This window comes from Melanaphis sacchari, unplaced genomic scaffold, assembly GCF_002803265.2.
Source record: "Melanaphis sacchari strain LSU unplaced genomic scaffold, SCAv2.0 Contig29_pilon_pilon, whole genome shotgun sequence".
Lineage (NCBI taxonomy): Eukaryota > Metazoa > Arthropoda > Insecta > Hemiptera > Aphididae > Melanaphis > Melanaphis sacchari.
Window position 1 is genome coordinate 1,107,738 of NW_020271172.1, and position 12,493 is coordinate 1,120,230.

General features: G+C 24.4%; 1 protein-coding gene across 1 annotated transcript in view; it reads right to left on the reverse strand.

The window, feature by feature from the left end:
* Positions 1-2,297: 2,297 nt before the first annotated feature.
* The window catches only part of LOC112595727 (cullin-3-A-like), an 11,971-nt gene continuing 1,775 nt past the window's right edge, over positions 2,298-12,493 (reverse strand). Inside the window, exons 4-14 of the mRNA XM_025341029.1 lie at positions 10,290-10,511; positions 10,032-10,218; positions 9,690-9,895; positions 9,447-9,626; positions 9,156-9,347; positions 8,861-9,037; positions 3,739-3,903; positions 3,525-3,665; positions 3,316-3,440; positions 2,730-2,967; positions 2,298-2,659 (exon numbers count right to left, since the gene is read on the reverse strand). Coding sequence (XP_025196814.1) covers positions 2,504-2,659; positions 2,730-2,967; positions 3,316-3,440; positions 3,525-3,665; positions 3,739-3,903; positions 8,861-9,037; positions 9,156-9,347; positions 9,447-9,626; positions 9,690-9,895; positions 10,032-10,218; positions 10,290-10,511 — 1,989 coding nt within the window. The 3' untranslated portion in view covers positions 2,298-2,503. The remainder of the gene's footprint in view (positions 2,660-2,729; positions 2,968-3,315; positions 3,441-3,524; positions 3,666-3,738; positions 3,904-8,860; positions 9,038-9,155; positions 9,348-9,446; positions 9,627-9,689; positions 9,896-10,031; positions 10,219-10,289; positions 10,512-12,493) is intronic.

Here is a 12,493-nt window from a genome sequence, read left to right on the forward strand (position 1 = left end):
ATGCATATTTATTTAGTCTTATTTAAGAGCATTAAATTCCGAGCGCCTATCATTATTTTAAATATTTGAAAACTTTAATTTACAAAATATAAATTGATTGTACACGACACACGTCCTATGGTATTTAAATATGTCAGCTATGTACCTATAATATAACTATTGAAGACTGTGAATAATCGTGCTAACTATAATTTAAATAATCTAGCTGATAAATATGCTATAAAATTGAGAAATGATCGTTGTTTTTGAACTTTAGTACTTACGAAATGTGATACACATAAATATTGTTTATACAGTATAAAAGATTGATAAAAGTATGTGTACATCAAATATTTTTGTTTAAACTCACAATATTATATTGATAAAACGAAATTAAATTTTTAATTCATTAAAAACGTAGGTATTTAGTGTTTATTCATCGTGTTAGGTACACTGTGAAAATTATATCAGTTCGTTAAGCAAAATCTAGTGAACAATACTTAATAAAAATTAGCTGTGCATATTTGCGCAATTTTTTTTTTTTTTTTAACCGATGATTGAAATCATTATTGTTAGTATAATATTTCTTTATTGTAGAATAATATATTTTTCTAACCTAGGGGTAATTGCCCCCCTTAGCTTTTTTCTGGGTCAATTATCTAACAATTATGTTGTATAAAATATTTCAAAATAAAATTTTTTTAAATTTAAAAATAAAATAAAAACTTTTTTTTTTTTTTTTACCAAGTAATTTTTATTACACTTGATTATTATGAACGTTAGAACAACAAAATTTCTTTTTTAGAATTATAACACATAGTGGTTAGGTTTAGAGCAGAGTCAACCAAGTTTTTAATTTTTTGTTAAAAATAATTAAAGTTCATAAATTGCATGAATACAATAGTTTAAATGTGCGGTATCAATAGTTAAATTCTCATCAGTATTTGATATTTTTCTTATCAGTAATTAATAATTACATTAATCGTTTTTAAATTTTTAGATTAGTTTTTACATTAACACCTATTCTTTTGAATTTTAATGTAATTTATCAAGATCCTAGTTAGTTGTGATAATGTTCAGTATTTTTAGTATTTGGAAAAAGAGTAATAATTCTTCAAAACATAATGAAATACAAAATAAAATCTGTTTAAGTTATAATAAAGATGGTGAACTAAGTGATAAATGAAGTAATATTTTAAATAGTTCTGTTAAAAAAATCAACCAGTTACAAAATTACCATTGACACTATCTTCATCAATGTCATCTAATTCAAATGTATCGAATTGTAGTAATTTAGGTAATATAAGTCTTAGTAGGCTAGATATTAGGAAGTTTGTTAATCTTCCATGTTCACTAGCTATTGATGAAAGAACTAAACATGAACTTTTAACCAATATCTGGAGACCAGAAACTAAGTATAGTTTCAAGGAACACAGCATGTCAATTACGTTGACTGCTATATGACTATTGACGGTCATACAACCGTGTTAACGTATGGACCACTCATTATTTTTATGATAATTTTAGTTGTTTATAATAGATAGGTGCAATAGAATTTATTAGCTTTTTTTTCTTTCTTCTAACATTTTAAATATATTCAAGTACAAATTATGAACATGATAACAACTATTATTCATAATTATAAATATTGTTTACAAAGTAGCCTGGATACAAACCATGATATTATAATATAAATTATATTATTATATATTTATCATATTCTTTGTCTGTCGTTTATCAAGCAACAAAATTCTGCCTTTGTTGTAGTGTATCTATATACCTACTATATTATAACTATAATACTAATAATAGTATAGTCATTAAGGTACTACCTATATTAGGTAATAGGCCATCATTAATGGCTCAACTAGAAAAAGTCAGCAACTTCAAACATAATTAGAACACCACTTATGTTTGATTTGGGTAAATCTGAGCTTTAATGAGAAAGCCAAGATCATGTTTAATATTATTTACACAAAAATATTCTTTTTGGATGTTTTCAAGAAAACATTTTAATCCGATTGATAGTAAGATTGATAAGTATAATTAATCTATACCATTTTAGCTAACATATGCAATAAATACACTCATGATAGGTCCAATATTATCATTTAAAAAATATAATATAATATAATATAGAAACAAAATTCCAATTCAGTAGCTACTTACTTATTACTAATTAAGGACTATAATATTCTTAAACAAAGGTTATATGCATAATGTTTATGCATATAGGTACAATGGTTTGTAATAAACATACAAAAAAAAAAAGAAAGAAAAAAAAAATAATAATTATGTATAAATAATATAATATAAAATATTAATGAATTTAAACAAAATTAAATGTAGGATATTTATGGCACATTGCATGAAATAGCTTAACAACTCGTTTTAAAAAAATTAATGTAATAGAGAGGTGGTATTATTACGAGTGTTCCTAATAGGTACTTCAAAGGTGATGAAGGAACTTTTATCAACACATAACTTACTTACTAAACTGAATCATTTGAATGTAAATAAGGAATTACTGAAATCCTAAGGATTCATTAATATAGAATTCATCATTTGCACTAATTTCTTGGCCACTAGGATTTTTTCGAAGTAAACGGTGAAAACAGATCAATCCTCTCAATGCATTAATTAAACTTCTTTCTGGAATCATAGTTTCCTTCAGAATTTCCTGTAAAATAATAAATCATAAACATAATTTTAATAATAATTTGCATAATAAATAAAGATTGATAAATTACTTTAAATTTTAAACCGTCATTAGTGTTGAATAAATCAAGCACAAACATCTGATAAGTTGTCACACGAACTTTGAAATGTCGTTCAACACGTCGACTGTTGGGGACTGGTGAGCATTTACCACCATCATGTGATCGTTTAAGGAAAATAGGTTCACCATAATAAGTTGCGACCAATTCAACTGTACCAAACTGAGGTAATAACTTTAAAGTCTTTCTCGTCTCTCCTTTGGAGTAGTATCTGTGACAAAGATTGATCGTTTATTATTAATAACATGACATTATAAGGAGAACATGTATTTTTAATTTTGATATTCATTGGCATTTAAAAATTACTTATTAGTGATAACCACTGTTAACACAAGAAGTATAGTATTGCTTATAAAAAATAATAATTATATAAATTATTACATTTATTAGCATAATATAAGATAAATTATTATCGTATTACACTACATACAATAAAACTACAAAAATTTTTATTTCATTTTTGCTAATCAATTTAAATTTAATCTGATATAACTAATATTAAAGATTCATAAGGAACATTTCTATGTAATAATATAAAACATGATTTAAACTTATTTACTTTTTGAAATCATTAAAAACATTCAAAGCAAATGCTGGTACTTTGCATATTGATTTCGGATCAATAACTGGCCAATATACTGAATTTATTACTTCTACATCAATATCAAAAGGCTGTAGAATACCCTAAATATTAAACAAAATGTATCAATTAAAATTTAGGCATATAATATAAATATTCACTTTAAATTAAATTACAATTTTACTTACTAAAATACACTTGTTAACAGTAACAAACTCATTATAACTTTGTATGCTAGTTTTAGATGTTATAAACTTATCCTTAAACATCCCCTCAATCCTTGATACAAATAATGAATTACGTTTGCCATGATCATCGACAAAAATACTCTATATGAAATTAAATTGTATTATTATTGAACATTTTTATTATCAGAGTTATTTTTTTTTAAATTAAACTTACTAAAACTTTATTCATCATTTTGTTTTCTGCCCTTATGTTGACATATCTATAACAAAGTAATCTGTCTGCAAAATGAATCTGATAGTAAGTTTCAAAATCACTTTTATTTTGAAGATTTTTAATCAGGAATACAATTTTGTTCACATCGTTATTATTTTTAGTAAGCTGAAATAATTTATAAAATAGACATTAATGAATATCTAGTAGCTATCTTATAATTAAACAGAATATTGTGATATTATAATAAATAAATATATATTATGTACAATAAACTTATAATAGAAAAATATTATTAAATTTGTATAACAATAAGTTGTAGTTGTTATTTGAAAATTTCAATAATATGAACTATAAGTAATCATTATTATAAGCTTTATGTTTTCAACGACAAATCCTACAATCATTTGTTTTTCAATTCTGTCAAACTAATTGAAATGGTCTAGAAATTTCATCATCTTTATTTCTAAATGTAGCTTTTAATTATTGTGAAACTATTCTAGTTTTAAATGTTAACTTAAATAAAAAAACAGCAAAAGGATTATTATTTTTTAACGATTAAATAACAGTTTTTTTACAGTCTAACACTAGGAACTACATCAAATTTTTTGTTTAAATATAGATGTAGACATTTTTAGAATTTAGGCATAATTTGATTTTACTATTGGTTAAGTCACCGGAGTTGTTAATTACAACAGTGACTTATAGAGACAGTATCTCAGTCAATAAATACAAGTTTCTATCTTTATTAAAGTGACTATTTAAATAAAAATTTAGTGCCTTAGCCCTTTTCACAAGATTAAAATCATAATCATAATACTATATATAAAAATACTAACTAGTTAATATTTTGTGAAACCTAATGTAATAGTACTAGTACTAAATTCTAGTCATACTATAATGTATTATAATTGTACTAGAAAGTGTGTCTGAGTTCTGTATACTCTGTAATTAGAAGTTATATTTAATTTTTATAAAACTTATTTCTTACAAAACAAAAACTAGTTCATAAGTTACCACATTACTATGCCAATTGCCAAGGATCCTTTTACCATTAATATTAAGTGAAATGTGCTTAAACTTTGTTTGTTATTTAACCTATGATATTTTTTATCTTTTAATAATACACAGTTCATTTTAAATTAAGTAACACTGTAATACTACACAAAAATACTTCAACCATCTAAAATATTCCAGAAAGTTGTACTAATGTTCCAGAGTATATTTACTTGTTTTATTAGTTACATTTTGAATATTGATTTATAAAATTATCTGTTTTTATTACAAATATACTTAGACATAAAATTCAAAAGATATACAGTTTTCCAAATTTTTGCATGACAAATGATTTCCCTATTGTTAAACTGTTATCTATATAAAAATAATTTTGAATCATTAATGAAGTCAAAATGAATTTTATACTAATTAGACTGCAAGTACAATACCACATTTTCATTACATGTATATACTGATTAACGAGTAACGGGTTACCTGTCATGGCTTTATTGTAACAAAATTTTAATAGATATGAATAAAAAATAATAATTTATGACAACAATAAAATTATAAACCTTTTTTATGAAATACATTTAATGTATTTCCATTTGATGCCAAAATTACTTAGCTTATAGGTAAACTGACTGGAAAATGCCACATAAAAAAAAAAGAGAAAAATAGCCTAAAAATATGAGCTACAGGCATACGAGTTATAAGCACTTACTAATTGATGTATATAGATATACAATTTACATGTAAAATTTTGTTTTTTTGCTGATTTCAACTACTTAAAATCAAAATTTTGAAAAATTCTTTCTTAGAGCATGATGAAGTTGTTATAATATTAACCTATCCTCAAAATGTCAAATCTATGATTCCAATATGTTTGGCTCTTCGTTGAGGTATATTATTTTATATTTTCTACTTTCCGGGTACCCTAAATTATAGAATTTTTTAATTATATGTATTTTTTAATGTTGAAAACGATGGTGCAAACGAAATTTGGCACAAATCATTAGTTTGGGACTTACAGCCTATTAAAGTTTGATATTTTGCTTAAATGGTTTATGTTTAATGTCTCGTCTAGCTTTAACCGTTGAGCAATGGGCAACGCGTTACCACACTAACGAGAGGATAGAGTGAAAAAAAAGGGTGCCTAGTAAAAAAGAAATGTTCCTTTGTTGATTATGAATCATTCACTCAGAACAGTTTCGTTTATACAGATATTGTAACGTTTGATAATACATTTTTAAGAATTTTGATCAAAAATTCCAACAATATTTATTAGGAATATTCTAGTCTCTATATATTTGAATTATACTTAATTTAATTTGATTTCTTGCTTTGTTACATATTATTGCTTTTAAAATGCTTGGAGTTATATCACAAGATTATTCATATATAAGTTAATCTCCATGTATAAATGTAGCTAACCGTTAACTTCATACACTTTCTCTTATGGACACTATATTATTAATTTTTACTCATTTGTTTAGACCAGAGGTTCCCAACCTGTGGTACGCGTACCACTAGTGGTACGCGGAAGGCTCGTAGGTGATACGCGAAGAAATTTTTTTATTACTATTTGCATTCAATATTATTTAGTTTAGTTTATTTGATATTAGCTAATTTTATAAAATTATTATTTTATCAAAATAAATTTAATGTCGATAACATGGGGTTTGTAATCGTAGCAATTTAGAATTTTAGATAATCTATTCTTATCAATAAAGCGCATTCTTATAGTTTTAAGTGTTTTAACGTTTGTGTTATTTATATTATATTTTATATAATATGGTATATTGATGACCTTGTAAAAAATAAACAACAACAAATATCACATTAATTTTATTTATTTAATTTTATTATTATTATTTATATTTATTATTTTTTTTTATTAATTTGAAAATTGTAATTTAAAATTAAATATTTAGATTTAACTAAAAATTATGATTTTTTTACTTTCATAAATATCAAATAATAAAAATGTAAAGAATTGAATAATAAAAATATACGCTAAAAAAATTTGACTCCTAATTTAGTTTTAAAATTGAGGTGGTACGCGTATTGATTATAAAAGTGTCTGGTGGTACTCGATGATAAAAAGGTTGGGAACCCCTGGTTTAGACTATGCATACAAGAGAGAAGATACCAAACTCAAATTGCTAATGTGTTATTAAACGGACAAAATTTATTAGTATCTGAGATATTGCGTTGTGGAGCATAATCATGCTGTTTTAATAATAAGATTATTTATACATTTTATAAATTATAGAATAATAATTGGCTTTTCATTTTTCAATAAAGCAACTCTATTATCTTCTAAATACGCCAACTAGACATAACAAATATAACATGCATAAACTATAAATTAAATCAATTTGGTTTCAGCCTTTATTTAAAAAATGTTTGCAAAATAGAACAATTTTACAAAAATATTTTTTATTCATGTTCATAAGTTGAAATTATATTCCTTCTATTAACAAAAGTCTGTTTTTATTGTTCAAAATATTATTGGATGAGGATAAAAATGAAAAGCTTAATTGAGGTAAAAATAAAAAATAGGTTAAGTCCTATATTAATGTGTTAAACAGTATTACCTGAGCTCTTACAGATGCTACAAACTAGGTCTTAAATTTATCAGCATTGGCCGGTAATCATTCTCTAGTGTTCATAGTTTAAACATTGGTCACTTTTAATAGCATAAATAAATATAGCTAAATATATGATTTACTTATTCTATTAAACAATTGAACAAGTTTTAAACTCCTGACATGAAAAACATTTCCTAGATTTAAATTGTTATGTATGTGTGTGTGTGTATATTACGCAAATAGTGAACCCATATCATGTTATTATGTTTGAGTTCAACATTGTTTAGTTTGCATGTAAAATTTTACTAGAAATAGCGTAGGAATCTTCATAAACTGCCAAAAGCTAGCAAGATCTTAATATTCCTAAATTCTCATTCTTTAACTCAATTTTATATTAAAGAGAATAGTAGTCTATTATATTATTTAATGACAGTGGTGGTTGAAAGATTTTGTATCCTGCTAGTTTGTATTACTTTGAATAATAATAATATGAATAATATAATACTTTATCAAAAGAATTTGAGTATTGCAAGCAGGGCTTGCAAACGTTATATTTGACAAAAAATGATTGAAATTTGTAAATGTAATTATGATGGAAAACGATAAAAATAAACAATTAAATAACACAAAACAAAACATAACGATTAACAAAATATAAGACATATCATCAAACAAAACATAACGGAAAACGTTATATATATATTATATCATAAAAAGAAATAATTAATTTCCAATTATTTAATAGTTATAACTTATAAAATATACTAAAAATTTTAACTCTGAATAACGTTTTAATCCTGAATAACGATAAATACAAAAGTTGAATAACGATAAACTCAAAATTTATATAAAATTTTAATTGTAAATAACGTATAATAAAATATTTTTTTCATATGCAAGCCCTGATTACAAGTATTATACACAATTTACATGTTAAAAAGTACATCTATAAGTATGTGTAAAAAGTAGTGTACCTATAATTGTAAAATTAAATAAGTGTGTATAAAAAAAATGCACAACAATTTTATTATAGGTAGCAATTTGAAAATTTTATCACTAATAGTCAAGCAACTATTATTCCCTCCACCAAATCAACCACCTGTTAGGAAACATTAAACAAATTGGTTGTATGGTATGCTAACATAAGGAAAATAATGCAATGCACCGCTCTACACCGAACAACGTGAACAAGGTATACAATACATTTAAAGTGAAGTGTTAATATCACTAATCAACATTAGACTAATGTGTCCCTCTCACCAATGTGCTGCGGTATAATTATTTTATGACCATGCTCATAGTAGAGCTACGCTCTTTTGCAGTAGCAGACATCTAACTAAGTTTCTTATCACAAAGAGAGTATAGAAGATTCTTATGGAAAAAAGAATTTTGAAGAAAGTTAATACTTAACAATAGCCTTTAACAACAATAGAATAATTATTAAATTAATAATAATTTCTTATTAAATATTAAATTGTTAAAAGTGTTATTATGTATATATTAAAATATAAGCACAAATAAAAATTTATATTTACCACGGATTTATCTCTTCTTAGCATTAGATCAAGGAATTTAGAGAGAAATTTAGGTATTAATGAATTTAATTTTAAGAAAGAACCAAATTCACCACCAACAATTTCATCAAATAATAGGTCATGGCAGAAGACATTTGCAAATAAAACATCAAATTTTTCTTTCAGATCCAATAAACTCTGAAAATTTTAATAATAATTAAAATATATTCATTCAGAAAAATATTCGCTTTAATAAACTAAATTACTGTCAAGTAATATTTATTTATTAAGTTAGTATCTGTAAAAATTATATTACCTGAACACAACTAATAATATCAGAATTCAATTTTTCAAGTACAACTGATGTTCCTAGTTCACGAAAGTATAGACACATACTATCAATCATCACTTTTACACCACCATCCACAGTATACAAAAAATTGTACATACATCTCAAATCATCATATTGGTTGTTCTTTAACAAATACATAACACCACAATTTTCCATCTGAAAGAGATAATAGGTATATAAAAATGTAGAATTTGAATTTCACATATTATACAATAGTTTAAATATTTTGTATGATTGAAATTATTTAATATTAACCTCTATAATAGTCTTCATATTTTTTTTAACGAGTTCTGTTTTAATAACTTCATTAATATCGTTTACAGATCTTGCGTCCAATTTAAATTGTATTCTGTTCATTTCTTCCATTATTTTGGCGTGAACGTTTTCAAAATAAACACATGCACAATATTGAAATAAATAGTCCTTGCTCATTGTCTATAAATAATATGATGTTAAACTTCAAAACAATAATATTATTGATGTTATTTTGATTCTTACTTGAAAATACTCAGTTGTTAATCTCATAAAGAATGGTTTTACATAACCCTCATAAATAGAATCCATTTTTAACAAATTACACATAATCGATACACCTTCGAGTAACAATCGATCAGAATTTAATAATGTTATTTCTCTCACTTTAACTAGTTTCATTTCTGACAAACATTGTTGGAAGCGTAATTGTACCTCATCATTTTGAAAAAACCTATATTACAAAGTTAATGTCATTATAAAATGTAATGAGAAATTTAGTTTTTTTTTAATTTTAAAATATGTCTGTTAAATAAAATATATTATTAATTTATTTCAATATGAAAAAATATTCTTAAATCTTACTCACCATACAACGAAACAATATTACTCCTAATTTGTCAAAATGCTCTAATTTGTTGTGTCCAGAATGAATACTCTCCATATAATCCATAACATTGTTTATAGTAATTAGAGCTTCAAAAAAATTTTCCCAGGCAGTGGTCAACGACTTCAAAAATATATGATTTGTTGATTTTAAAACATTTGGCTTTATCTGTTAATAATATAATATACATTTTAATACGTTAAACTTTTTTTATAACCATATACCTAGTTAATACATACCTCATGCTGTAAATGGTTTATGATAAACATTTTAACTGAATTATAAAAGTTGACACGAGAAGAATATCCAAAACATGATACAAAGCGTGCTTTTTGATGTAAATTTATATTAACTACTGAAGCACCCATTTGTAAGAAAAACATTTTAAAGTCGTCCAATAACAAACCGCTAACTATTTGTTTTTCCTCCACAGAAAATGCAGCAACAAATACGTGTAATATCTAAAATAATATTATTTTATTATAATTATAACTAATATTCGATAAAAATATTGACCACAGTATTTTTAAAATTATTTTGTATAAATATAATATTTGATTTAGTACTCCAGCCAAAAGTGTCAAATGATCTACTCTTTAATAAGATAGTTTTATAAATGTATTGCACGTACAATGTTTTTTGTTATTACGAGGACGCTACACAGAAATTTGTTGTCTTCGTCTTACAAGTGCGTAACATAACAAATTTACACTCACAAGATCTGGTTTAGCTTAGTTAGTTTAAAAATTAGTGTGAATCAACCTATAATGAAACTTGATGGTAAGAACATTTTCTGTGTTTATATGTGGGTTTTTACAATAACTCAATTTTTTTAAGTGAGTTATGAGCATTTTTAATTTACTAAATTTTACAAACTTATTAAAAAAATGAACTATCATAAAAAACCTATATACAAACACAAATAATGTTCTTACCATTAAGTTTTATTATAGGTCGATTCACTTTAATTTTTAAATTTACAAATCTAAACCTAATCTGCTGAACATTAATTTGCTACATTACACACTTGTAAGACGGAGATAACAAATGTCTATGTAGCTTCCTCTTAATGACTTTCCAAAGCATTCTATTCCTATGGATACTGTTTATACTATAGGTACATACAATTAATACCATTAAATGTATAAACAATTAAATATATAATTTATATTCTTTGTATATTGTAAAAGATATAAATTTTTTATATTCTTGTCGTGTGTGATCTACCTCACACTTGATTAAGCATACATAAAATAACAAAAATTGCTACAGATTTTTTATTGTTAAGTAGTATTAATTTGAACCTAAATTTGGATATCATCAAAATAAATCAAACAAAATTTGTTATTGAGTTCTAGTAGTCTAATCAAATTTAACATTAATGGTTATGTAGATATAATATATAAACTAGCTCACGATCATTTATCATAACCATAAGTGATACAGATTATGATTAAATGTTAGAGGTAAAGAACATAACATTTTTAATTTTCAAAAATAATAGTTAAAGTCTAGATCAGTGGTTTTCAACCGGTGTGTAGCTGCACACTGGTGTGCCACGAGCACCTTTGAAGTGTGCCATGATAAATCTATTAATGGAGTTCATTTTGTATATTATATGTATTATATATAAAAAATATATGCTTCATGTATTATGAATTGGTGTGCCGCAAAAATTTTGTAAAAGAAGTGGTGCGCTACATTGTTAAAAAGGTTGAAAACCACTGGTCTAGATTCTAGAATTCTAATATTTTGTACAAACCCAACTCAATGAATCGAATATAATTTTGTTAAAAATAAATAAGTATAAATATAGTTGTATTACAAATTTCTATACAATTGTTTATTGAAAAAAAATAGTAATTAACTAAGTTTAAGCTATTTTAACTTTACTAAATAATAAAATAAGCCTATATAATTAACTAAGTACACCTACAAAATTCCAAAGATTAACTGAATTAATTGGCTTGTATTTCATATGACATAAAAATAATTTACATAAATACTGCAATTGAATAATTTAAACTACATTATACAGTAGTCACTCGATAATTCGAAATTCAGGGGACCAAGTTAAAAATTCGATTTATGGAGGTTTTCGATTTACCGAGTGTTTGAATAATTGAAGGAAAATAATTAATTCGAATTAAAGAGAGGTGAAAAATTATTGTATGTATGTACATATTATTATATTTTAAAATTATTAATTGATATTGATTTATTTTATTATTATATTTTACATATTAAAGAAATCTGTTTTTTTTTTTTGTGATAAATTGCAGGCCAGTGGCCACAATTTGGTTCATAGCGTTGTCTAACTTATTGATAGCATTGAAAATTGTATTGCATCTTTTTTTGTTCATTTCAGATTACTCAAAAAATTGATGTAATCCTGACAAAAGTTTAGATTAGGTAGGTAAGGTACGATAACGTTTATCAACTA